The sequence below is a fragment of the Micromys minutus genome (genome assembly GCF_963924665.1).
Source record: "Micromys minutus genome assembly, chromosome: 22".
NCBI classification, from domain to species: domain Eukaryota; kingdom Metazoa; phylum Chordata; class Mammalia; order Rodentia; family Muridae; genus Micromys; species Micromys minutus.
Window position 1 is genome coordinate 47,669,870 of NC_137957.1, and position 27,967 is coordinate 47,697,836.

The window sequence follows — 27,967 nt, forward strand, 5'->3', positions numbered from 1 at the left end:
GGCTCAGAACTAATCCCATGTGGACCACAGAATGTGTTCAGAGACTCATTTGACTGAAGAGAAGACCGTGGATTAATTTTTTTTGTTTGTTTTGTTTTGTTGCTGTGATAAAAAGCTTGACATAAAGCAAGGCTGGCTTGAACTTACGGTTCCAGACAGAGTCCAGTGGTGTGGACATTTTCCATCCAAGAAGGAGAGAGGGAGACTAGAAGAGGGACAAGGCAGTGCACCCTCAAAGGTCACGCTAGGGACACATTTTCTGCAGCAAGGCTCCTCCTACTAAGGTTCCATGACTTCTCCAGCAATGCTGCCAACTGAGGAGTGTGATCAAATACATGGGCTTTGGGGGATATTTTTATTTATAGAGTTAACAGTCAGAAACATCTAGTGACCCACCTAAGACCGCACAGAATATTCTATCTGTGCCTGGCTGTGGTACTCTTAACCCAAGCAGCTATCTGAGATTATCTAAGGATAATCTGGCATTTGGACATGATATACTTCATTTTTATGGTGTGGTACCCACCAAGCCTTTCTTTTTCTACATATTTTCACATAGGAACCTGTTGAGGGAGAGAAGCCTGTATTTCATGCAAATTTGTCCCTAGCATCTTGTGAGGGAAAGAATCCAAGATGGTAGATTATTCATTTTATTTTATTTTATTGATTTATTGATTTTGAGTCAGGGTTTCTCTGTGTAGCCCTGGCTGTCCCGGAACTACCTTTGTAGACTAGGCTGGCTTCCAAACTCAGAGATCCTCCTGCCTCTGCCTCCCATGTGCTAGGATTAAAGGTGTACATCACCACTGCCTGGCTAGCTTATCTCTTTTTCAAACCCATGTATCCCATATGTATTGAATCTCCATGTGCCCAAGTACATTTTATTCTAAATATTAGACATAGTTGGATATGCATTACTTCCATTTCAAAGGAATCCACGGGCTAATGGGGATGGACACAAGAACATCAATCATTGCAACATCCCCAAAACTCACAAATCAGCCTTTTGCCATATTCTTCGTAGACTTTACAGTGCGTGTTTCCCTAGTGTTTTCTCTCGTGTCAAAACTTTTCCTTTATTTCTTATACAGAAGCTTTGCGTTTATCTTAAACAACACTACCCATTAATTCATGGGTTTAACTTAACTATTTTCTATTACATAGTGTATTAAAAAGCTGACTACTGTTAGAGGGGGAAAACGTGAGGATATCCCTTCAGACTGCATCAGAGGCAGGTGGCTCACCTCATGGGAGACAAAACGTAATTGCCCAGGAGACCCACATATGCTATAATAGAGGTATGTTGCCTGTCACAACAGGAAACAATTCCACCCAAAAACCTCAGCAGTTCCTACTTCCCAGTGTTTCTACCATGGACCAGGACGCAGGTATTCTCATTTTCAACATTCTAGATCAGGGGTTATCAGTAAGGTCTGTGATGAAATGACAGATCTTTCTTATTTTTAAACTTTATCTTGTCTGCATATGATTATGTGCACACCCGTTCATGTATGTATGTGTGGGGGTACGTGTGTGTGTACCTGCATGTGGAGGTCAGCATATAGTTAGATGCCATTCTTCAAAGATTGTTCCCTTTCTTTGTGTCAGGGTGTCACATGACCTGGAACACTTTGTCTGGCCAGTAAGTTCTGGGAATCCGCCTTACTCTGTATCCCAGGGCTGAGAGCACAGAAGATGCCACCATGCTGGTCTTTTGTTCGTTCACATGGATTCCAGGGACTGAACTCAGGTCCTTGTCCACATTTTCAATCTTCTGCGTCTGTGTCCATGTGGTTAGACAATGAGGCTGACATTAATCAAACGATCATCTGGTGCGTGTGAAACGTGATGTCATGCTGAACACTTGAGTTGCAGGGTTGGTATGGTGGCTTGAATATGTTTGGCCCACGAAGTGGCACTCTTGGGTAATGTGGCCTTGTTGGAGGAATTGTGTCCCTGAGGAGGGTAGACTTTAAGATCGTCCTCCTAGCTGCCTGGAAGATAGTCTCTCCAGGCTGCAGTTGGATCAAGATACAAAACTCTCAGCTCCTTCTCCAGCACCATGTCTGCCTGGATGCTGCCATGCTTCCTGCCATGATGATAATGAACTAAACCTCTGTGTTCACCAGCCCCAATTAAATGTTGTCTTTTATAAGAGTTGCCTTGGTCACGGTGTCTGTTCACAGCAGTAAACCCTAACTGAGACATCTGGCTTACAACAGCAGTTTCTACCTAGAACCTGGGTGAGAGAACCTTCCTTGGAGAAAGGCACTGGCCAAGCAGTGGTGACACATACATTGATTTAACACACAGAAACAACCCTGGTTACCCTTCCCCATGCAGGCATGGAGTCAGCTGCTGCCTCATTTAAGCTTTGCTGCAGCTCTCTAGTGGTGACATTCTTAACTGTTCTTTACAGGGAAGGACAAGGACTTGCCTAAGGCAACAAACTTGGCTTTTGGCCCTGCTGGAACTCTAACCCTGGTCCATGTGACTATAGAAGCATACTTTTTCTGAAGCCATTTATTGCCTCTCCAGGAGATACAGGAACATCTGCCACAGCTTGGATGCTGAGTGTCCCCCACAGGCCATTGGCCCAGTCTCTGAGGTAGGACTACTGGAAGGTGCTGCATGCATGCATTGCTTCTAGGCTCTGCCCTGCAGTTACAGTCAGGTGTGCCTGACTCACTATAAAAGGGATTGTTTGCCCCCAACTTACTCTCTTATCCTCTTATTTTCTTACTTTCTTCCTCTTAACCCCTTCCCCCTACACATGTTCCTGACCACTCTCTACTCTTCTCTCTCTCCTTCCCAACTCTCCCTCCCATGCCCTAAATAAACTTTATACTAAATCTGTCATATGCTGGTATCCTGGGGGGATCAGCATGGGCCCCAGAGACACCCCTTCCCACCTCACTATAGCATACCTCTACCAACATAATCCTGGCTCTTCTTTTATTTTTTAAAACACAATGCTGCAGCCTTTTAAAAAGTGAAGACTTGTGGGAGGTGCTTAGTTTGTTGGTGGGTGTCTTAAAGAGGATTATATGATCTCTGTCTCTGCTTCTTTTCCTCTGATTCCTGGCTTATGATGTGAGCAGTTCCATCTGCTCTCTATCTACACTGTTGATATCACCAGTGACCCAAAACAATGGAACTACCCAATCTTGACCTGGAAACTTCAGGATTATGCGCCAAATGAACTCTTCGTCTTTATAAAGTTAGCTGCCTTGAGTTTTTTGTTACAGAAATGGAAAGCTGACTGTTGTGATAGGGATCTAAGACCTAGTTGTACCTGATGCTACTTCTATGATGTTACCTGTAACTATTCTGTATCTATAACTATTTTACTCTTTCATACCACTGATGATACAGGCTGAATAAATACCCATTCTTCAGTGGAATAACATGGCAGAAACTGTGAGAGAGGGAGCTGCGACAAAGAGCTTCTCTCAAAAAAGCTGTGAATACTGTTTCCCTTCAGACACTCCTCCCCAACCCCACTCCCAAGTAGGACACAGGAGAATGGCATCCTGAGTTGAGCCTCCAAGTGTTCTGCCTTGAACTCTATTTTCTTCTGTCAATTTACACATTAAGCAGCTATCAGCTCCCTGCTGTGGGATGCCATATCTAGTTTATGCCTCCCTGTGAGGCAATTTCTCAGGTCACCAGTAGCCCTACAGAGAGCAGGGGAGAACATGTAATAGGAGCTTCAGAAGTCTCTGCCAGTGGATTAACATGCCAGCTCATCAGACAATCCCCATGCTGGATAGAACAGCACTCAATCGATAGAAATACCAAAACACCTCTGAGTAGAGCATTGTTGACTTTTCTGGCTTTCTCTTCCCATCTCTGCAGTCTCTGGTATTTTCCACCTAAGTGTTAGCAGAGAATTGTTGGCTACTGACTCCTTAAACAGTTGTCCCCATCTCCACCCTTGGAAGTCTTGCCACAGAGAGATTTAAAATGGGAGGGATCACAACTGGACCTCAAACAGTCACTGTTTTGTTACTGGCTATGAGCCTGGTGGTTATAGTGACGTTGCCTATCTGGAATCTTGGCTCCGCATCCCAGCCGTGTGTCCTTGTGTAAGCCAAAACAACCTTGGACAAGGTATTGAGCTTTCTGCACTTGGTTTCTTTAGTCTCAAAATGGAGGTGATAACATCAGCCTCACCTTACAACCCTGATTATCCTGAGTAGGGAAGTAAAGAGAGTAAGCCTAGCCTAAGTGCTTAGTGGTTCTAAGCACTGAGCCCATGGGGAGTCAGGTTATGCAGTTATTGTCTCTCTGTCTGTCTCTGTTCATCTTTTTCCCATCACCTCACTTGACTTCCTTCTTTCCCCCTCTTCTTTTTTATGTATTTATATTTATAAGCAATTGGCTTTTGGAAAATCCCATGGGATTCTTGAAAAATCAATTAACTACCTACAGATCATCCTCCATGACCCAGATCCATAGACTGAGGAAAGCCAGCTCCAGTTGGAAGGTTAAAACACAAAACCCAAGCTATCACGTCTTGTAGCTCACAGCCTTCCTTACGACTCTCTGCTAGCAAGCAAACTAGCTAATTCTTCCCAAATAATTCCACCAGCTGGGGATCAAATACTCAACATGTATGAGCATATGGGGACCAGTTTCATTCAAACCATTACACTGAAGAATTCAAAGTTGTCAACGATCACATGAGTAAAGAAACAGATCTTCCTCCTTGCCATCCTAGAGAAAACGAGGGTCCTGAGTACCATCTTGGTTTTAGTCCTTGTAGAAGACCAAGTGAAGCAATGTTTGGACTTCTGAGAAATCAGGGGATAAAATACAATGTTATAAACAACTTATAAAATGTTATAAAGTTACTAACTCATTGTCACAGAGCAACATAGGACTAATCACAATTGGGACTGGCCTCTTGCCTACCATCTTTTGGAACTCTACAATATGTTGGTGAATTGTGTGAGACCCAAGTCCTTCAATTGATAAAGCAAACCACAGGGTACTGCAGGAGGTATGTCCTTCAATAATGCTAATGATTTCCCCTTGGCGTAAGAGAAGAAATGCATCAGATGGTCTCCTCACACAAGCATGGGTCTTGTAAAAAAAAAAAACAAAAAACAAAAAACAAAACAAAAAAAAAAAAAAAAAAAAAAAACAAAAAAGCAAGTGTGAGTGGTAAGAAGACCTACTGATAATAGCTTGAATTTGGAATCCTCCTGCCTCAGCACCAGGAGAAGCTAGTAATATAGACATGGACCACTAGATCTGGGTTCATCTGATTATTTTTCAAATCAAATATGGTATGGATCTTTACTATAGGGTGTGATATGCAGGTAGTACTAAAAAAAAAAAAAAAGAACAACAAAGCTTGGCATCCCTAGTATCCTTAGACGTCATCATTTATTATTGGACTTTCTTTCCCTGGACAATACACATGGGTGCCTGTCCACGGAAAGGGGGACAGAAGTTGATAAAAATCATAACCACTTTCACTTCTTCCCCCATCTTCACAAGCCAAATGCCAGCACCTTTACCCTGCCAAGGGACAGGCATCATTGGATCGCCAGGCCCCCCGCGAGTTGGCTTCAGCTCCAGGCCTCTGAGCCGCCTTCAAGTTGCTGTAAAAATGCAAAGTATTTCAGCCATTTTAATTACTGGGAGTTGCATAAGCCAGAAACCAGTTTATTCAAAGGAACAACAGACCAAAAAAAAAAAAAAAAATGTTTTCCCTGTGCCTCCAGGCTCTCCTGTCCTTCTCCCTGCTGCCACCAGCCTCCAATCGCAGGCCTCAAAAACACCTCAGGTATGTGCAGTTTCTGCTAGGGTGTGTTGATATGACATCAAATTCTTTTTTTTTTTTTTTTTTAATAAGTAAATACTTGAAGTAGGAGCAGTTCCAGGCCCCTTCAAGCAGTTTGGAAAGTTACTGGTCGTGCTTCTCTGGACAGGCCGAAGACGGTGTTAAGCTCCATGTTACACGTGGAGAGAGCGTGGCTATAAAGCTGAGCCCAGTGGTATCTCTTTGGATACCAAGTCAGGGGGCCTTTCAGCTCCCGAAGCATGAACAAGACTTCGCCGTAAGATTCTTATGTAAGGAATGAACTCCAATCATGGTGTTCCTAGCAGTTCTAGTGTGGAAAAGAAATGCCTACCGTGTTAGAGTGTGGTTAGGGAGTCCTGCTTTCTAATTCTGATTCTTCAGTGGCCTCTCAACGACGGGTCATCTAAACCTAACCCCAGCTTGCGTGTCATGCACTGGGATAAGTGCTCGGAACTGAAGCTGACCGCCACACTTGATAAAGAAGGGCGGGGCCCAGCAGTATTGGTTGACTGGGACGTGTCCTCCACAGGCTTGCATATCTGGACATCTGGTCCCCAGCAGGGAGCACTGTTGGAGAAGGTTGTGGAACCTCTGAGACATGGGGCCTAGCTGGCAGAGGTGAATCACTGCAGGGGACCCAGCAAGTGATAACTGATTGTGGTTTTGCTCCAAGCGCTCTATCTCCCAGTCCTCCCAGATATAACAAGCCACACCGCATGTGCCATCACTGTAGAGGAAGCTTCCCTCGACAACAAACCTTCTCTGCCAGGATGGGACCATGTTCTATGAAATCCAGGGCTAAAAACCAACAACAAGAAACTTTCCCCACTTGAACCGCTTCTGTCTTGTACCTAGCGAGGAGAAAAGTGATTAGTAAACCCAAAGAGCAACAAACTAACCATACTGTGAGAATTTCAAGTTAGATTATCCTGAACGGAGGGCTCTCGGCTCAGGAGGGAGATGGTGCTTGACGACAACCCTGGCTGCACAGTATTATTGACAGAGGCTGCTCAGTGATGCTAAGTTAGTGCCACGCATTCCACGCCCCGCCCCGGCGATGTCTCAGTTCATTTACTCGAGACAACTCTAAGTTAGGGATTAATGCTGTCCCATATCACAGACAAGGACACTGAGACATGAAGAGGTAAAGTTATTTATCCAGGGTTTTGCAGTTAGGAAACAACAACAGCAAACTTGTCAATACTCAATGAGTGGTCCTCCTAAATAAGAAACCCTGATCTGTAGTGTTGGCCAACATCCGTGGTGTAAATATTTCCACTAACTTGCGCTGTGATGTCGCTGGCTACAGAACTGAAAAGATACACAGCAGCAGAGCATTGTGTAATGTCACTGCCATGGGGAAGAATAAATGGGAACAGCCTCTAGAAAACTGGGCTCCAGATGGTGAAAACACACATACATTTGACTCATGATCTTACTCCTCTGTAACTTTAAGATGGTGGGAAAAGGATGATCACTCGGTAGGGACCGAGCTCCAGATCTTTCACTTTTCCTCATTTCCTGAGCAATGGATGCTCAGTCAAATCCTCTCTTGCTATGCTGGCACCGGCAGTGAGCGCAAACCCCAGCAGGTTCCCATCCTATCGGTGCGTCTATGTCTCAGCTCCAAGGTTTAGTTGGTCAAGTATATTACGTGAGTTATGATATTATAACCAACGATGAGTTTATTTGGATATATCCTCATAGTAAGTTGAGGAGTATCTGCGATTAGAAAATAAGGAAGTTGGGCGTTAATTTCCCAAGTCCCCCCCCCCACCATGGCCGTGTTTTACAAGTGACTCAGAGAATTCTGGGAAAATGTAGCAATGGATTCTACTGAGCTAATGTCAGCCAGCTCGGGCACACCCCAGGGAGCCTTGGCCCCACTCTTCAGCATCTGGTAAACCAGAGGCAGCCAGGTGAAAGGAGGAGTAACAGTCACAGCAACGTAAAAGTCTGAAAAAGCGACCTAGAAGATGGATACGAAGGAGAGGAAAACAATATTCAGTGTCTGAAAGATGTCTTCTTTAAGCCTCAGTTTCCTTGGTTATAAAGTGGGCATATGGTGATGGGGGAAAGGGCTCAATGCACAAAGTTCTTGCTATGCAAGCAGGAGTACCTGAAGTCACAGCTCTGGCAGTGATCTAAGAAAGGCCATGTAGCTCATGCCTGTGATCTCAGTGCTGGGGAAACGGACACAGATCTCTGCAGCTTACAGGCTGGTCGGCTCCAGGAGAGACACTGTCTCAAAAAATGAGTTGAAGAGGGATAGAGGAAGGTAATTCTTGTTAATCTTCTGTCTCTACACTAAGTGCAACACACACACACACACACACACACACACACACATACACACACACATGCACACACACACACACATACACACACACTTTCTCTCTCTCTCATGTAAAATGGCTGTTATGTAGTGTTGGAAAACCGAGGAAGACATTAAAGCATAAGCCTTTTGTAGAAGTTTATAACTAATGTTACCTCATGCCTATGCATACTCTGTGAATGGCCTCTTGGGAAAATTCTTTGTCATCAAGGATATCTTTAGAGACATTGCTCTTAAACACAAGGCCCACTGGTCAGATTCAAATATAGGCATACATACATACATACATACATACATACATACATACATACGTATATGTACATACATGTGTGTATGTATGCATGCATATGGCAAGAACGAGTTGTTCTAGAAGCTTCCATTTTAGATGTTTTGTTTCATCAAAAGTACCTAAAAACAACAGAAAAAAAAAAAAAAAAAAAAAACAATGAACTGCAATATTTTCAGGTCCAAAAAAATGTCTAGGGAAAGAAGAAGCCATGACTAATCTTAAACAAAGAATTGAGAAGACCAAAGAGACCACAGTAGGTACTGTGAGCTCAGCCCTCATCGCCATCCAGTGAGATGGTTTTTTGGCAGTAGACACAGCTTTCGTCAGAAAGAAAATTCAAAGGCTGCTGAGATGGCTTACGGAGTAAATGCACTTGACACTGTGCCTGACAACCTGAGTTTGACACCCAGAACCCATGTGTTGGAAAGAGAGATCCAACTCCCACCAGCCCGCTGACCACATGTGTGTGATGTTACACACAGGCACACAGGCGTACACATACACTCAATTTAAAACATAGTTTTAAAAAAAGAAAGTTTTGAGGTGTTTTGTCTCAAAATTCCTCTTGCGATGACCTCAATCCCTGTTCTAATTTTACACACACCTACCCAAAGTGTTCTCCTAGTGAGGACTCTTCTATATCAGCATAATAAGGGATCCCATGAGCATGGGTTGCCCGCCTACTTCTCAATCACTTGTCTCATAGGAGCAAGGACAGGGGCACTGTGGCTGGCTGGCTTGCTGGCTCTTCTGAGTTCGTTGTATCCATGAGACTGCTCACCTCTGTGAATCTCTCTGAGAATCCAAGTTTAATGGCGTCAAGTCCTAGAACCTCACATGGTGGATTGGTGTTGGGGATACTGACATACACTGGATCTCTCCCGTCCTTTCTGTAGTCTCTTTTGTCATTTGTTAAGTGTTTACTGTGTGCTGGTGCTGCACCGGGCATTTGGGAAGCATCCGCGTTTGCTTCGGTGTAGAGAAGAACCAGACATTTCAAACACTAGGGGCAGTAGAGAGTGAGTGTTGCGCAGATGGACAGCTGCATTCAAAAGCTAGTGGTCCTAGTTGATTCCGGAAAGATGGGAGTGCAGAAGGGGAGGCAGGGGGCATAAAATGGTGCAAGAGGTAACAGAGGCTTAGGGCGGGGCTAAGGACAGGTCTGGTGGGTAACTGTGGGGTGGCAGTCATGTGACGTTCTGTATGACCGACGTCACCTCCAGTTGCAGCCTGGGGTGCTGCAGGAATTGGCAGATCAGAGAGGACCTTATTTGTCTTTGGAGTTGAAGACCTTGTTCAGAGAGCCACCGAACACGGACTGATCTGTGAGAAGAAGGTAGGCAGCTGCGAGGCAGGAGAAGAACCTGACCGAAAAGGACTGTGAGGCTGTTGACACCGTTGGGTCTAGGGTGGGGACAGTGGGAATGGGAGACCCTAGTAGGGATGTCCAGATCAAGGCTCTCTAGGCCATGGTTGGTGGAAGGTGATGTCATCGGAGGGATGAGTCATGCTGGAGAGACAGGAGGAAGAAGACAGTGAGCTCAGGGCAAGTGAAGTCTGCTGATGTCACGGGATTTGCAAGTGGGATTGTCACTGGAGGATGGACAGGGAAGGAGAGGCCAGAGGGGACACTGTCGCCTCGTGACTCTCATTACAGCACACACAGCACTAGCCAGTCAAGGCCTGGAGAGAAGCTGGGGTCAAGGTGAGAGTGGAGGCTAAAAGTGGAAAGCAAGGATCTAAGCCAGAAAACTGAAGAGCTCCAAGTCTGCCACTGAGGCCGGAGGTACCCATCAAGAGGGAGAAAATGACAGGCCGGAGGCAGAGGAACATCCACAGCCAGGTATCAAGAAAAATGTGACCTGCAGTGTCCGATGCCCTTTGGACAGTCCACCACACGACAAGCCAGTTCCAATTGTGCCAGGCTGCACCAAGGCGAGCTCACAGTACCTTTGCAGAAACCTGATCTCCAACCCAGTGTGGCCTGACCACAGGTCCTTCCTATTCTTCCCTGATCTCTAGCAGGACAAGTTGGCCAAGACAACCCTGTGTACGGCTGAGTCTGATACCTTCAGAAAAGCCACACCAAGAGTGGGGGAGTGGGGGGTGGAGGCGGGGGAGGGCTAAGTCCTTATTGTTAAGGCAAAGTGTAGTAACCCCAGAGGCATAAGGAACACATTAAACTAGGCTTGTGGGGGAAGTTTTGGTCTCTCCACATCATATTACCCTTTGCAGAAATAGACTGCCTGAACATACAGCCATTAAAAGAAAACCAAGAACTGGAATATTTAACTCGACTTCCCATTTCCCACCACCCCAGAAAACACAGGACACAAACTGTCTCTACCACACACATGTGTTTTCTGGCTTAAAATTCCTGGGAATAGCTGTCTATGGAAAGAAATACGAAAACCCCAGCATTCACGTGAACACAGCCAGAGACCTTACAGAGGGGTCTTCGCTTCCATGGCAGGGCTGGGGGCGGGGGAGCTGGGGCGAGAGACGCCCTACAATTTCACTGCCATGAAATTGGTTCCAGATGGAAGCCAGGAAAGGTGTTTACTCCCTGCTGGTACCAGGCACAGAGTGAACCTTAAGCTCCCACCTTCTTAGGCTCCTAAATGCCCCGCGTTGGGCAGCGACTCTGCTGAGGGTCTGGCTAGGGCTCCTGGTGATGGGAGGCCCAGGCTGTGTTGCTTGGAGAAGGCTATTTTGAATATAATGACTTTCACATGTACTGTGGGTTTGGGAAAAGCACTGTGGTAGGGTCCAGAGCGGGAAAGGGAGGGAAGCCGAGGTACGTGGTCCTGACCTAGGCTTGTCAGCGCCTTCTCCGGGTTGAACTTCCAGAGCCCCACTTGGAAGAGCGGGACTCTGCCATCTTCTGCTGCGTTCCCAGACAAACATGTGGCCCCCAAATCAGTGATTCACAAGTGTGTCGCTTCCCAAGTGAGCCTCTCTCCCTTAGATTGACAAGCAGCCAGCCCAGGGACAGAGGAGCTCGGGCAGCTGCGGACCCAGACGGGATGTTGACTGAGAGCTTTGTGGCCGTCAGACGGGAAGGGTTCGCTTCACCCACTCGGGGCACCCGCACCCCGTTGTCTGGTGTGGATCTGTCCCTCTTCAGGCTTCTCTGTGAGACCGGCAGGCTGAAGGCTCAGAGAACGGGTGTTTTCTGGCTTACGGCGCCCTCTAGCATTAACCAGAGGAATAGGCTCGATGAGGCCTCTGAAGAGCTGCTGCCTTTCAAGCCCAACACTGATTAGTGTAGACTTCTGGGTTCCTGAGGCCATTAATGAATTGAACCTTGTTGCCAATGCTCTATCCTCAAGGGGCTTACACTTCATGGAGGGAAACAGACAAAGGAGCAACCCTATCAGAGTAAACTACATGTAAACAAGAACACAACCAGGTGCTGTGGGGAATCCACTGGAAGGGGACGGAAAAGGGTCATGCTAAGGAGGTAACATCTAAGCTAAAAGTGGGACAGTGCGTAAGAGTCCACTAAGTTTTGAACACAAAAGACACAGTTCCGGACCCTTTTGTGCCTTCAATCTGAAAGAAAACTTAAAGATGGACTGGTAACTTCAAGAGGCTCCACCAGAAACAAGACCCCAAGTCTCCTCTGTGCTTTCGCCAGTCTCCACTGACATCTTTTGTTTCTAGCCTTGTGTTTAGGAAGACAGAGCAGGGTGGGAGTGTAGGGTGGATGGGCAACCTGCTCACACTGAGATTTATCTTCTCCAGTGCCATGCACCTCACCTTTGAGCATTTCCCATGGAATAGTAGACATTATTATTACTACTAATGATTTACCACCGAGTGGCATCTTGTTGCGAATTCTAAGGTTTTGTCTCTTACCCAATAAACATGGAGACTGGTACATGAAGTGATTTGTCCACTGGATCGGGAGTGTGACCATGTGGTTGCCATGTCTGTCACAGGTCTCAGGTCTGGGTATGTTTCTTTTCTGTCCTAGCCTGTTTCTCCTCTCCAGAAAGGAGGTATTCACATGTATAAAAATACTTGCCATGTTTTCAAAAAGGGTCATATAATAAGGAAGAAAGGAAAACACAGGAAGTAACCTGGGTTACACAGCACTATACAATGCTGGTCAGCTCAGAGCATCTATTAGTGTGGGCAGTGCTCTCTGAGGGCCAGCTAAGAGTCTTGGTAATACATTTATTACATGCCCTAGCCTGGAAGACTTAGGTTTGGAGCTGTGATACAGATAGAAGCTAAAGAATCAGGGTTCACAACATGAACTTGGATCTGCCTCTGAGTGTGGGCCACTGGGCACATTCTTTCTTCTGAACCTTATTTTTCTCTTTTTGAAGATGAAGAGCAACAGTCTCGGAGCAACTTTATATCTTCTTTGGATGCCTAAGTAAATACCTCCTAAGGATCTAGCCTCTTAAATCTGATACATAGGAAGTCAACATACTCTTAACCTTTCCTAGAAAAGTTCCAACACGGGGACTAGGTGAGCCAGGTAGGTTTGAGGAAGAGCCAGGTGTTGGCACAGTTTCATAAACTGGTTCTCAGCTGTCAGAAGAGCATGGGGAAGCTGGTATTTTCATTCTTACCCAAGCTCCAGGACCGTTCAGTCTTGCTCACTAAATGCACTAGCAGAAGCAATCCTGACATATGATTAGTCTATTGAACAACCTAATGCCCAGATTGATGGCTGCAAGGTCTACCTGCTGGAAGGACCTACATGAGCACTCAAGGGGCACTGTCTTCTTGTTCCCAGGGGCATGACTGAGTTGACCTTGCAGAGGTGAGCAGGGAAGGGCATCTCAGCTTAGGCAGAAGAGAATACTCCTGACCAGAATGCTCTGTGTATTTCCTCAAGTCCCCAAATTCTGGGCAAGCCAACATGAAAGAATCAAGGGGGGAATAAACTTAAACTAGCACTAACACCTTTCAGGAAGGTACCCTGATAAGGAAGTAGCTGCCAGAACAAGACACACTTGAGACTTCCTCTCCGAGGAACCTGGCCTGTGACATGTAGCAGAAGGTGGCTGCCTGGCACTTGTCTTGCATTCCAGAAAAGCTTTCTCTTGGAGGAAAACCAAATGGCACTTTGGACAAAATGGCCTCACAGTAGGAAAGCAAAGAAGAGAGACCTCTAGCCTGTAAGATGTTTAACCCAAGGGGATTTGTCTGCAAACCCGTCTAAAGTCTTCCACATGACTGGCACCGTGCAAGGTTCAGCGAATCTCTCAAATTCCACCAACTATGTCCTCATTCAACCTAGTTCCTGTAGTGCCCATGGCTCCAGCCTCTGGTCACGGCTGGGTACTAGCTGCACTCAAGTTTCTTGGGACTTTCCTAAGGCTAAATGTGCAATACCAGCAAACAGCTGAGGCCGTCAGGAAAGAAACAATATAACTATATTCCAGGAGATGGGGCTGGAAGAGTAGTAAGGAGCCCACAGCACCCTGGGACAGAATTAAAGAGGGGAGGGGCTTCAGAACTGAATGGGGATAAGACAGGAAGATGTGGGAGCTAGGCTCTCTTCTGTATAGCTGGGATATTTGGGTGGGGGAATTCTTGGAAGCATTTGGGAGGCTGAGGCAGGGGGATTGAGAGTTCAGGGTCAGCCTGGAATACATAATGAGACCTGTCTCCAAATAACACGGGTACCAACACAAAGAAAGAAAAGACACAAAACAACCTGAAAAAGGGCAGTGCAGTCAGAAAGAATGTTACTATGTTACTCTCCGCTTCTGTCATTTAAGAGTCTCTGTTCTTGGGGATGATCCATAGGGGATTCCCTTGGATTTTCCTATTTGTTGTAACTTTTCACCGTTCTGCAACTGATACACAGGTCTCCTTGGAAACCGGATAAGCATAAAGTGGGAGAGAGATTGCTACAAAAGAGTGCCGGAGGTTAGAGGGAACTGCTACCCAATTCTTCTTGGTGAGAACAGCCAGTGAGTGTGGGAGCGTCCCCAGTGAGTGTGGGAGCGACCCTCAGCTGGAGGGTACACAGGACACCTGTCCTCACTTTCCCCAACTAGAAGAAATATGGGAATATAAGGAAATGGAGTATGGGAATCCTGCTTTTAAAAACGGATAGCGTAGGCCAGGTGTGCTGCGCATCGCTACCTCTGTTAGAGGCCTGACACAGGTAGGTCTTGAGTTCAAGGTCAGCCTGGGCTACGTAGCAAGACTGTCTCGAAAAGACAGAATAAAGTATGAGTACACACCACACACACACACACACACACACACACACACACACACACACACACACCGGTTAAGATGGTACTTTAAATGGGTTGGTAATAACATGAGCAAGATTACAGTTAGTCAGCTATGATCTTGGATAGTTTTCTCCAGGATCTGGTTTTACTCTGCTTTTGGATTGCTTTACCTCAGCAAGTTCCTTGCTGAAGGAGGGATCGCTGTCTGCCACAGTGAGACCAGCTATCATGCTCCCCTTTTGCCTATATTCTGTCCTTCAAAGAAGACCCAGGCCTTTGCGCTTGATGTTCTTGCATGACGTCACTCCTTTTACTGTCCCACAGAGAGCAACGCCCTCTTAGTCATCCTAACCTAGGTCTACAACTATTCTAGCTTCCTCGTCCCACTACACTAACACAATCACCCGGGTTGCAGGCGCTTGCTTGGCGTCCAGAACAGTGTTTGTTGGGTAATTCCACAGATCCATTTACCCCCAGTGACAATTACCACAGCCATCCCACAAAGGCAGAGGTGTTGGGGTCGGGGGTGAGGGAAGCAGATGCCATCCGCCCAGGGTTTTCCTCCTACTCTCTGCTCTCTCTAGGAAAGGTAAGGTGAAATCTTCTTGACTTTTCTTAGGAGGCGCGATCAAGAACTTCAGGGCGCAGACCACCTGGGGCCCTCGGAAGGGATTGTGCTGGCAGGCTGGGTGGCTGGGACTGGATCCTTGTTTGGGTCAAAGGCGCATAGAAGGCCGGTGGGCGCAGGGAGAAGGGGCCGTGGGACGCCGCTGCAGCGCAGACTGGCCCAGGACGCGCCCAGCCCACCCACTCGCGTGCCCACAACTGCATTATTCCCTATAAGGATCTGAACAGTCCCGGCCGGCTCCGCCCTGTCGCCCCGCGCCCCCCGGCCCCGCCCCCTTTTTGGAGGGCCGATGAGGTAATGCGGCGCTGCCATTGGTCGGAGGGGGCGGACCCCGAGCTCCCGAGAGGCTGGGTCCCCTCGCGCCTCTATATCACTCTGCAGCCCGGGCCTCTTGCTCACAGTGGGCAGCGGGCAGCCGCCAGCGCCAAGAAGCTTCTTCTCCCGCTTCTCCGCTTCCCGATCTTTCTCCCGGAGGCCACTCGCTGGCTCCGCGGACTAGTGCTCCAGCCACCCTTGGCCACTTGGTTGCATCCCGCCGGGCTACTTGGAAGGCACTTCTCGGAGCTCAAAGTTGCCCACCGTGCACAGTGCACGATTAAACCCAGCGAGTGAACTCGAACTGTAGCGTCCGCGCTAGCGCTCGGCAACTTTGAAGAAAAGAGCGGTAGTCCCCGCAGCGGACCACAGCAGCTACCATGACTCCCTGGCTCGGGCTTGTCGTGCTCCTGGGCTGCTGGAGCCTTGGGCACTGGGGCGCGGAAGCGTGCACATGCTCGCCCAGCCATCCCCAGGATGCCTTCTGCAACTCCGACATCGGTAAGCGCTCCGGGAGGGCCCGAGCCAGCTGCACGCTGTAGCAGGAGATTCAGTTTCCCTGGGCGGGGACTCTGTGCAGAGAGATGCCTTGCAGAGGGAACTCAACCAGTGGTCTCGGGCGGGCGAGCGTGAACGAGGTCCCTGCTTGACATCTAGAAATCTCCCCCGGTGACTTAAAGGGAAAAGAGTTGGAGGAGGAGGGTGAGAGATGGTTCTGAAAAGTTGGAACGCTAACTAAAGTTCTGGGACCTCGAGTACGCTTTACAAGTTGCCAGCTTGTGCGGGTGGAGTTGTGAGAGAAAACTCCTAGCGTTTAGAGATTGCTTATCTCCCGCGCCCTTGAACTTCATTCTTTTCCTTGAGATCCAACCCAGCCTAGCTGCAGGCTCTCCCAGCCAGTGCTAATGGAACTGCTTGCCTGCCAAGTTTGGGTGGCTGGGAAGGGGGGAGGGGGAGATGGGAAAAAAAAAAAAAAAAAAAAAAAACAGTAGAAAACTGTGGGGTTGCCCTCCTCCCTGGGAGGACTGCATCTGAGTGTTGGTAGCTGGCCTGGGGTGACTGTGGGGAACCGCTTATATTCACAGGAAGGTTTTTTTTTTCCTTCCCCTGAATGTAAGCGAGGAGGGAGAGTAACGGAGAAAGCAGATTTGTCACCGAAAGAGCAAAGATGCCAAAGGTCTCCTCATCACTTGCGGTGGTGGTCTCAAAGAGACCGTGCTGATTTTAGAGACTTGACAAGAAGCAGAACCCAGAGCGCCTGACGAGTGTTGGGGACATTACTGTTTGGAGGGCTCCCAGGGGGTGTGGAAGCTGGAAACTCTTTTTCTCCAGCTCCTAAAGCCCTGGGGTCCAATGTCCCTGCTGTGTGTTTGCTGGGCAGGGGTGGGACACGAGTTGTCCAGTGTGGATTTAGTAAAGAATGGTGTGTGTGTGTGTGTGTGTGTGTGTGTGTGTGTGTGATTTAAGTATGGTCATAAAGGAGAAGGAAATTTTCCACTGGGTCTAGAGTGAGGGATTCTACGCTGCAAGTGTGTTGTGGTAAGGACGGGGGAGGGGTGGCGATCTGGCAGGAGAGAGAACTGAGGTTGGAGAGGTAGTGCTCAGTGGGTCAAGCCAGGCTAGGGGGAAGACTGGGAGGTGGCTGTGGTGGTCAGGTCGGTCCATTTGGCAGCCCCAGGGTGTTTTTGTGACCTGCACTAACCCTTCTCGGAGGTTTCCTAGCACCCACAGACACCCACCCTTCCCTGTCCCTAGGGGAGAACCCCTGGCTTTATGGGTCACTTGGAAGTATCCTTTTTTGGGTTGCTGGAAGACTGGGAAAGTTTTCTCCCTTCTCCCCGGAGTGCCCCCACCCAGACTCCCCTTGGCCTTTCTGCTCAGCAGCGGGTGACTCCATAAGTTAGTTGCTGTCTGGTTTTGCTCAGCCTAAGGTCCTGGCCTGCGAGCTAGCAGGTGGGATCTGGGTGTGCTGACTATGACCCAAGTTCTTTTCAGCTTCACAATGGGTTGGGTGTGTCCAGTTTGGTTTTGTAGTGTGAGTAGGGGAGAGAGGGTTCTTATCTCTATCCTGGGTGCCTTTCGCTACCTTGACAGCCTGAGCCAGTGGAGCCCTTTCCCAGTGGGCTCTCCTGGAATCAGCTGATTGCTTCCATACGATCCTACTGTCGGTCGGGGCTGACCAAGTTTCTTGTAATTTCTATAGATTTATTCAAGAAACAGCTCTTTTGCTCCCTCTTAATATACTTCCTAGAGGAAAGTTGAATTACCAAGAAATATGCCAAACCCAGAATATAGTAGCAGCAAAAAGGCGGGGGTGGGGTGAGGGAGATCCTTGCTCTGGCAAGGAGCCAGACTCACCAACCCTCAGTTTACTGCACTGCACAAGAGATGAGATAATGCTTTTAAAAATGGGAGGTGTGGGTGTGGGCCTGCTGGCTTGCTGACCTGCTGTCTGACAGCAGCAGATACTGTGTTACCTCCAGTAGATGGCTCCCAACTGTCCTCTGGAAACTGGAGCCCCTGAAGTACGCTCAAGCCAGCCTGCCACCTTCCTCTTCTAGAACCTTCAAACATTCTCATCCTGGCCGGATGCCATGTTGCCAGGGAAGGGCACAGAATGCCGAGCTTGCCCCGTGGTAAGCCCTCATCACCAAAATGGCCTTCTCTCTGCCCGTCTCTTTTATCCACGGGTGTCTTTTTTCTCTTTCTTCTCTGAAGCCCAGGGGACTGGCATAACCTTCTAGATGAGGAGGAGTTAAAAAGTGTTTCTATGGCAACTGCATGCCCTGCACCCTATCAGAGTGTTTAGAAGAATAAACTATACAGACGTTTATCAGATACACTGTGGGGCAGAGAAAGGGACCTAGCAGCAGTCACCTAACCTGGGGCCTTCTCTCTTCCAGTCATCGACCCTGAAACTCCCTCAACGCCTTGGCTGAAGAAGCAGGGGGTAGGGTCCTGGGAGTGAAGGGGGCAACCTTGGCCAGGCACATTTTCCCCTGGTAGCCTTAGTTCAGGAAATGACAGGAAATGTTCAGAGCATTCTGAAAATTGCAGTGGTGTGTGTGTGTGTGTGTGTGTGTGTGTGTGTGTGTGTGTGTGTTTTCTGCAGAGAAGGGAGTAGTAGAGAGGATTCTGCTTCAGAAGGCCAAACCCCTCTCTCTGTCTCCATTCACAGGAATAGTCAGGCAGTGGCAGTGGTAGGAGTGGAGGGGTGTCAGCCCTGGGCCTGGGAGGAGCAGATACCAGCCTTGGGGAATAGCTGATCTCTCTGGGTTGTTTGGACAGGGACCACTGTCAGGGGCGTGTTCCTTCAGCATCAGATCGGATGTGGTTTTAGCAAAGAAGCCATTTGTAGAGAAGCATGATTTATGCCCTCTCACCCCACATGCAAACAGACACAAAGAAAATGAATTTGGACTTGGAAGAAGAGACAGCCACCTACTGTGCATGTCCATGTGTAATGAATGAGGCTAGTAGTATGTTGAGAATCCTGGCCAGAGGAGGCTGCTGTTGAGGAAGAGGAAAGAGAAGGAAGCATTCAGACTTGCACTGGTGTGCAAGCACATTAGAGATGCTATCTTCGCTCCAGAGCAACCTTAAGTGATATCATACCCATTTCTCAGATGGAGAATACTGAGGCTGAATGAGGTCATGCAAGGCCAGGCATGCACTCAGTCTTCATGATGAGGCTTTTCTGTCTTTCACTGACCTCTGACATTCTAAGGTTGGCACCTGCTCCTGGAATCCAAATGAAAGGGATAGATGGCATTTTCATCTAGATTAGGGAAGCTTCCCTCCGAACTTCGAAGGCAGCTGAAGGGGCCATCAGCTCTAATTAAGGATTCTGTTTATCGAGGAAGACACGATTACAGCCTTATAATCAAACAATAAAAGACAAGGACATCCCCTATGCTCTTTGACTACTAAAGTCAGAAAAGACTCTCAAAATTATTAGGCCAAGGTAAAGGGTGAGTGTGTGTCACTGAGACCAGCAAGGCTGACAGAATCCAATGACGATTGTAGGAGACAGGGACTCCCAGGGGAGCCACCTCCCAATGCTTGAGCCAGAGAGGAAGTCTGCAGACTGGGATCTTGGTGGGTGCAGAAGGTGCCCCTCTGACTGATTTGTCCCTGTCCCAGTCCCCTGACAGACAAGACTAGAACACTGCAGGGAAGTAGCTGTGGTTTTGCTGGCACAGCAGGGGCCATTGAGCTCAGCTGCTGAATGGCACATTCCAACAGGTTCATTAATGACAAACAAGGACAACACTATTCTAGTCCCTTTTGGCTTTTAACACTTTAGCCTGCGCACACAGGAAGGCCCTCTTCCCACTTTTGTCACATCCAGCTCTTGGGTGGTCTCTAGAGCCAATGAGTGATGATACAAGGGCCTTGGAAAGGGCAGAGCTGGGCTCAGATCCTTACCCCTCCTCAACCCCCGCATCTTGTTGGCTTTGTGTTTAGGCATTCAGGGGGTCCCTTTAGTCTTTACTCTCCTCCTTGTGAAAGGACACAAGTAATTTGTAGCTTTTCAGACCTTTTATATTCATGTCTTTAAGCTTAAAGTTTTACAGTGATGCATGTTATTTTCTCTGTGTATCATTCATTCATTCATTCATTCATTCATTCCCATCTACCTATATACCTATCGTCTTTTATCTATTATCAGTATCTGTCTATCTATCTATCTATCACACAGATTATCTATCTGTCCAACTATCCATCCATCCATCCATCCATCCATCCATCCATCCATCCATCCATCTATTTATCTATCTACTTCCCTATCTTTTCATCTACCCACCTCTATAAAAATCAAAGAAAGAGCAAGTTCTTTTGGATCATTGCCTCAGTCAATACTACTTCCTTCTATTCCCCTTAAGCATCCTGAACATCATCATCTAAGGAACATTTCCACAAGTTTTCCTTCATTAAAGCCATGTAGAGTTAGAAGACTGAATCCCGAAATGCCCTTGATATCATTTCCGTTCCATCATGGCTATTAGGGAGTCTCATCATTTAATATATATACATATAGGTTATTGTAGTCTTTCTCTCTCCCGTATTCCATAGGATTATAATTTTTTAAAACCCGATGCTGGGTTTTAAGATAGAACGATTACTGTGTGCTAGGCATCACTCCAAATAATTAATATGCATTAGTTCATTTGAGTCTCTCAACAGTCCTATGAGGCAGATGTACTATTATCTTCACTGAAAAAAACTGATGCTCAGAAGCATTAAGCAACTTGTTCAGTGCTATAACTGGCAAGTAACAGAGTCGAGTATTTAAAGCCATGTAGCCCAGCTCTAAGGTGTATCCAACTAGACTACATAACGTTTACACTACTATGTGACAATATTACTATGACAATATAACATCCCTCCAGACCTACCATCAGTTATTTAGAATCCCCTATTTATAGATAGCTACGCTTCTAACAACTTTCATCGTGCTAAGGGTGTGGGAAGGAATAGTCACTGTATTAAGCTCTTCTTCAGTTCATGGAGAGAGCCCTATGGCAGACAGACGTTTGGAAGTATCTGTGGGAAGGAAGGACACTGTACTCCAGGGCTGCAGGTTGACTGTGTCCTTTTCAGATGTACAACATGGGAGATGGGGCTGAAGATAGGGGATGGAGGCGACATCACAGTGTTGGGCTAGAGATACATCCAGGCTTCTCTCAAATGGAAAACAATTTTAGACATTTTCTTGGTATTCTGATGACTTCTGCTTTTGGCTGGCCTTTTTATCTTTTGGAAAGGGAACAAAATAAAGGCCACTTGGGCCAAGTTAATGGGATCATTTTTAATACCTAAAATGGGTCTTAAGTGGTAGGACAGCCACGGCCCTTGACTTGTGGCTGGGATACTTAAGTTAGAGAAGGCCATAGGCTTTTGCTGTCATGATACGTAGTGTGCTTTTCATTACCTGAAACTTGTTTGGACTTTGGTTTTTGCCTGAACTCAGCTTCGAAAGAGTATTGTGAAATCGAGGCATAGAGCTTTGTGTCCGAGGTGGGACTGACGGCGGCAGCAAGAAGACTGATGCCTTTGCTCCTTCCTGTGCTGACTGTTGTATCTGGATGGTGCTTGAGTAGGAGAAATAAGATGGAGATAAATAGCTGAGACAGAGCGGGCCTGGCAGAGAAAGACTCTGGGGTCTTGACATTATGAAACCTGTTTTAAGAAATGATCCCACAGTCCTGATTAAAATTCTGAAGTGGGTTAAGGAATAAAGTGTGATAACGAGGCTTTTGTAAGAACCAATAATGGGCTCCACCCACCTCTTTATTGGACTTTCCTGCTTTCCTGGTGATCCTGTTTTCTGCCTGGCTCTTGACCCCTGCTAGGCCCTCCCGTCATATAATCACTTGGTCCCTTTTTCCACCGTCTCCAAACCTGCAGGCCACCATTTCTACTAAAAATCAACTCCTCTGAAGTTGCACGAGGCACACCCAGAGGGCATCACTCCAAAGCTAGAACCACATTCCTGCCGTGCACTGCCAAGAGGAGGCGGCGCCTGTTTTGTGTTCAGTGTGTGATAATTCTAGCCCCATCATCCAGTGGAGAAAACACAACAGACTCTTCCCAGTCAGACCTATCACTGAGTTGCAATTACTCACATACAGCACCTGGGCTCCTAACTTATGTGTCAGTTATTTGTAAAGTGGGGGCTTTCCTTCCCAGCTGGTACCCGCTCACTAGCCTCAGGCTGGCTGAAGAAGGAAAACTACCTGCTTAACAGCACTCGAGAAACAGCCCGGCCTGAAGCTATATCCTCGAAGTTTGTATTCAGGATCATTCACTCTCTAGAGCTGGGAAAGCTCTCCTTCTTTTGCAGCTCTGGCACAGTGGTCTCTGACACACACGGGCTGGAATACTCAGGGCAGTTCCCTTCGACAGCCTCTCGGCCTCTGCTGCTCTCAATTCCATTATAGTGTTAGTTATTTGGGGCTCTTCATGGAACCAAGCCACACAACCAGTCTCTGGATTTCTAACCCAGCATTCTCTTCTGCCTCTGTTGACGCCATCCTTCCTGACATTGAAAAATGTTTTAAAACCTACTTTTTCAGTCAGTGGGTACCGCTTCACAGCTTCGTGTGTTGAGTATCGATTCTCACAAATACTCCCTTCAAACAGTTTAGAAAACAGAAGATTGCCACAATATTAGTAGGTTCAAGCTGGACATATTGGCTGATGTGCTAACTAACTGAAGTCCGAAGTAAGGACGCTTGGGGCTCTCCTGAGCCTGAGATTTGGGGTTGGCTTATTGAAATCTTAAAAGAGCATATAGACCTCTAAGTAGGTCACCAACCTTGTCACCTCACTGACATTATGCCTGGTGATGTGTCCAGGGCTGGTGGAGAAGCAGGAAGCTCCTGCATCCCATTGAAATGGATACCCTTTGAGGATGTGGCCTGGGTCTAGCAGCATGTTTGTATAAAACAGCACCCGTATAACAGACTAAGCTTGGTTCTAGCTAAATAGCATACGGCAGGAGGCCACAAGATGTCTCCGAACTGTGGTGGGACTAAGTTTTTGCTCATTTACTTAATGAAACGTCTGGAGATGCAGAGAGGCTTGGGGAAGCCTTCTGTAGGACTGAGTCAGCCTGGCTGCCAGAAAGAACAGTCCACACTGCACAGCACTGCCCAACATGCAGGTCTGATTTAAAGTCACATATTTCTTATCACTCACCCATGTCATTAACATCTGGGACACTAGGGACTTCCAGTGTCACTAGGCCAGTGCCACCTGGCAGGAGAATGGATGGAAGGAGAAGAAAATGACTTGACTCCAGTGAGCCAAGGTAAAGTTCAGCCAGTGGAACAGGCCTGTGATGAAGGGATGTGGGGGTGGTGGAGGTATGGGGGTTCGGGGCAGGGGTAGAGGGAAAGTCCTGAGTAGAGCAAGACTGCAGAAGCACAGATCGTCAGTATCACAGGGGAACTAGCCTCTTCACTCCAGCTTCTATACGGCTGCCTGCAGAGAAGTCTGTTGTCCCTATGTTTACTGAGGGGAGTGGGACTCTGGGGGGTGATGGGATAATTTCATTGTCACATACAGATAGCTAAGTTTCAAAAGCATAGCTGATCTCTCTCTCCTCTATTCCAAATTCAGTGCTTCCCACTTCTCTCGTGGTCTCGTCTAGGACACGACACAGAAAACAAAGCTCTCTTACACTGGACCTGTGACTGTTCAGTTTTCGTTTTTAAGAGGATGCAGAAAGCAGGGTGGCAGGACAATCATTGCGCCCATTTGATGGCCTGTCACTTCTGAGAAGGGTGTGGTTGGGGAGCTTCACTGTAGAGCAGATGTATTGGGAGTAGACCCCATGCCCTCTGAAGACCAAGTCCAACGTTCTTCATGGATCAGGGGTTGCCCTTCCCACTTAGACTCCTCTGAGTACATTTCCTTCTGGTAGGTAGAAAGGAGTAGGAGACACTAGAGTAGCCAAAGGGAGTGTTCTGGAAACTGGTGAACTGAACCTGGATGACAAACCAGGCCCAGCTTGGGTCTTGAGAGCCAAGGCCTCCTGTGTGTTGAGGTGACGGGATCATTGGTCTCTAATCGTAAGATCTGAGGTAAACCTCACGTTTATCATCTGACTCTGGAATTACCTCGGTGGTAGGATCCTCCCCAGGAATCTCTTTCTCACTTGGAGAAGTGAAGGACTGACTGTGTGTGTCTACCCTTTTGTGCACGGATGTTACTTCCTATGATGCGTCAGTATTCTGGGGGCTATATACTGAAGCTCAGGATGGAGCACCTAATGCCACCAATAACACTCTTGGAAGGGCGATTCATTAGAAATATATTAATATCTGTTAAGATCAGACCAGGGTCTCTGGCTGTGAGTATGGAGAAAATTCCACCCAAACGCTTTGCATGAACTGAACTCAGTGATCTATGTGACCACCAGACTTCCTGTTGGAACACATCCGGTTTGCCAGTAGACAGCAACCTTGCAGACTTAGCTTAAGGCTAGAATTCAAAATCAATGTCACTTCAGGGTCTGTCACTGACTGCTGAACAGGTTAGTAAGAAGCCTTCTAAGCTGCAGAAAAGACTGGAAGACCAACTTAGATCTAGACCTTTAATTAAAAGTGGCATTATTTCATACAAGCCTGTTTACTCCAAGAGAGAAAGTCTGGGAATTGCAGGGCAAACATGTGACCATTAAGCAAGCCCAGTACTTTCCTCTCCAATAAGGACAAGCAGACACCCAAAGAAGTGAGATTGTGAGAAACCCACCACCCAAGGGGCTGCCTGGGATACAGATCTGGAGAGATAGAACAGGATAGGGAAGAACCTGTGCCTCTGGTGGGCAGGTGGCTGTGGGCTCCAGGTCCCTTTTGACCCATTATCTTCTAACTTGGGTTTCTTTGTAATTAATTAGTTCAGGTCACAAAGTCTGATGCTGACAGGAACTAGCCAAAAAAGGAGGGCTACTGTATTATCAAACACATGAGACTATTACTCCTATATCAACTAAACATATAAGCGTCTCCAGTCTCTTGTTTCCCACGTTTGTCCCCAACTATGTATGCGATGGCTTTGAGTGCCTCCTCCTTGCCTTGGTATCAGTGGCGTAATAAAGAGTGGGGGCAACTGTGATGAATTAGAAAATCCATGTCCCTTGGGAAGGTGACAGTGTGGCCAGATGTTTAGGTTCTTCATAATAAGTGAGAAACCCCAACGAGCTAGTGTGTTATTTATACAATAACACACACATAAACATATGCATGCATGCATACATTTATACACGTACTGATTCAGCTGTAGAAGTTATAGGTTTCGAGTGACCTTGTGTCTGGTGACCTCTTGAGTAACCTTTACGATCTCAGGTCTCAGAATGAATATGGCCTATGGCTCTTTTGAAGCAAAATGATTTCCCCACAACTTTCATTCTTGGTACCACCTCCTTCCCAGTTTCTGAGCTGGCAAAGGACACAGGTTCACTGGCCTGCCTCAGGTTTTACTTGCTGGTTGCCTGTCTTGGGCAAGCCAGCCCATCTTACTCTTGTTTGCCTGTGTGCAATCTTGAATGCACAAGGAGACCGTTAGCTTCACAGGGCTGTGGCGGGAATTCACTGAGGTAGTGGGAAGAACAGTCTCGGCTCACCGCTCAGCCTGTAGTAAGGGCTCTGTAGGTACCAACCCTCATGATTACGACATAGTCGTATTGCCTCCCTTAGATGGGAACTGGGTCTTGCTGGCTCCTGGTCTGACGTTAGTATACTCACAAGGCATCGTGCATGAATGAGGACGGCTGAGAAAGACAACCGTCTTCCTAGGCAGTAGTGTCCTCATGGGAGTGGTAGGGAAAGGGAGAGAGTGTCAGGTTTTGCCATGTTGGGCATTGGCCAGCTCAGTGAAAAACAGCTGCTATGTTAAACAGCAGTGATCAACTTGGAAAACACAAGAAAAGGGGCTGGGAGATGGCTCAGTCAGAAAAGCACTTGAAAGCATGGATTCCTTGCACCCACATTAAAAAAAAAAAAACACGGTATTATGGTGTGATTTTAAAATCATAGACCTGAGGCAGAGACAAAAGGATGCCTGAAGCTTGCTGAACAGTCAGGGCAGATTAGCCATTGAGCACCAGGTTGAGTAAGAGAGCGTGTCTCAAAAAATAAGGTGGACAGCAATTGAGGAAGACACCCAACATTTACTTCAGGCCTACTCACACACACACACTTACTCACTCACTCACACAAATACATACATACATACATATACATAAACATATGCACACATGTGTACACACACACAAACATATATATACACACATACACACACTGGATGAAAACCAAAGTGACCCCTGTGAGCTCAGGTACTGAGGTAGTATAAAACATCAAGGGATGTTTTGGCAGATTAGCAAGTTTTATATGTCTAGGCTCCTTTAAGCCACAGGAGACTCCTAGAGATTCCTGACTCCCTAACTTGTTTTAAAATTTAACCCTAAATAGTCCACACTCCTTTGATTCTCACTCTGAGAAGTTTCACAGCAATCGTTCCTAAGCAAGAAAAAATCCTAGTCCAGCACCATCCGGAGGAAGGAGCGTGGGAAACGCCCATTCCTTTTAAAATGTCCTCACCTTAGTCACCGTTTAAAATGAAGTTCCATTTAATGCTGCACTTACCTAATGTATCCAAAGCATGATCATTTACCATTTAACCAATCTTAACCTACTTCTGAGGTTTTCCGGTTTTGCAGTGGCGGTTTTAAAACACACTGTGGGTTTTTATGTTCAGCGCAGGTCAGTCTTAAGTGATTCTACTGGCCACTCATTGCTAGGGGGTCGCCATGTCAACTGGAGAGTACAGGCCGAAATACTGTCTGAATGTAAGGCATCTTTTCTCCCTACCCTCAGTATTTGCCTGCAGAAGTGTGGGGAGAATGGGGGTGCATTTGGGCTAACCACAGCTCGGAGGCTACTGGCTCAACGTGGCCATAAGAGGCTTGAGGCTGTGAAAGCCCGAGGTGGGAAGCTCACGTCCTGTGTGGCCTTGTAGAAGCCTGACTCAGTTTTCTCATTTGGCTAATGGGAAACTAGGTCAACAGAGATGGGGCAATTTGGCTTTAGAGACACATTTGGAATAAAAATAATATCTGACCATATTAATGTATCAATTCATTTTTATATGCCAATATCTACTCAAGCTTTTTCACTTCCAACTCTTGTTACCCCCTGAAGAAGTTGGAGCTTTTTTTTCTGTTCTGCAGATCGGGACATTGAGAGCCAGTGAGAGTTAGGTATCACGGCTACAACTGTTCTAATAGCTTTTTATAGTTATGCATATAAATTCTATTTTCAGCTGTAAACGTACATGTTTGGAACTAATATTGTTGCCATTAGCATCCCATTTTATAGGTGGGAACACTGAGGCTGGATGGGGCTTGATAGTTCTGAAAATGGTGAGAGAAAGAGCGGTTCCACAACCTAGAGCCAAATTTAAAGCAAGCTTTAATTAAATACTGGCTAGGAAGATGGACTCTGGCCAAGTCTATCCCTGGGTTCCCAGGGAATGGCTACAAGTCATGTGTCACAGAAGTTTAAAAAAGGAAAAACCCACAATTCACCATATTTCCCATCAGGTCCAGTCAGGTTCAAGCATACATCCTAATGTATATCCTGCCTACCTGTCTCCCGCCTACATCCAAACACATCTGGTCTAGTTGGTTCAAACTTGTTGACGGGAGTGAAAACATGTGGCTTGTTACTTCCAAGAACTAGAGCCCCCAGCATTCCAGGAAGGCATCTTGTCCTTGGGCAAGTGGGACTTACAGGCTAACTTTGGCTCTTACATTTGGATCCTCACTCATTCGAGGTGGGGCTGGGATCTGATGCCATCACATTGT

The 27,967-nt window shown here is 47.0% G+C and overlaps 2 protein-coding genes across 2 annotated transcripts in view; one reads left to right on the forward strand and one right to left on the reverse strand.

Annotated features, from left to right (window-relative positions):
- SYN3 (synapsin III) overlaps positions 1-27,967 on the reverse strand; it is a gene marked incomplete at both ends in the record, with an annotated part of 318,172 nt that overhangs the window by 196,861 nt on the left and 93,344 nt on the right. The window lies entirely within an intron of this gene.
- The window catches only part of TIMP3 (TIMP metallopeptidase inhibitor 3), a 48,413-nt gene continuing 36,135 nt past the window's right edge, over positions 15,690-27,967 (forward strand). Inside the window, exon 1 of the mRNA XM_080935337.1 lies at positions 15,690-16,095. Coding sequence (XP_080791463.1) covers positions 15,975-16,095 — 121 coding nt within the window. The 5' untranslated portion in view covers positions 15,690-15,974. The remainder of the gene's footprint in view (positions 16,096-27,967) is intronic.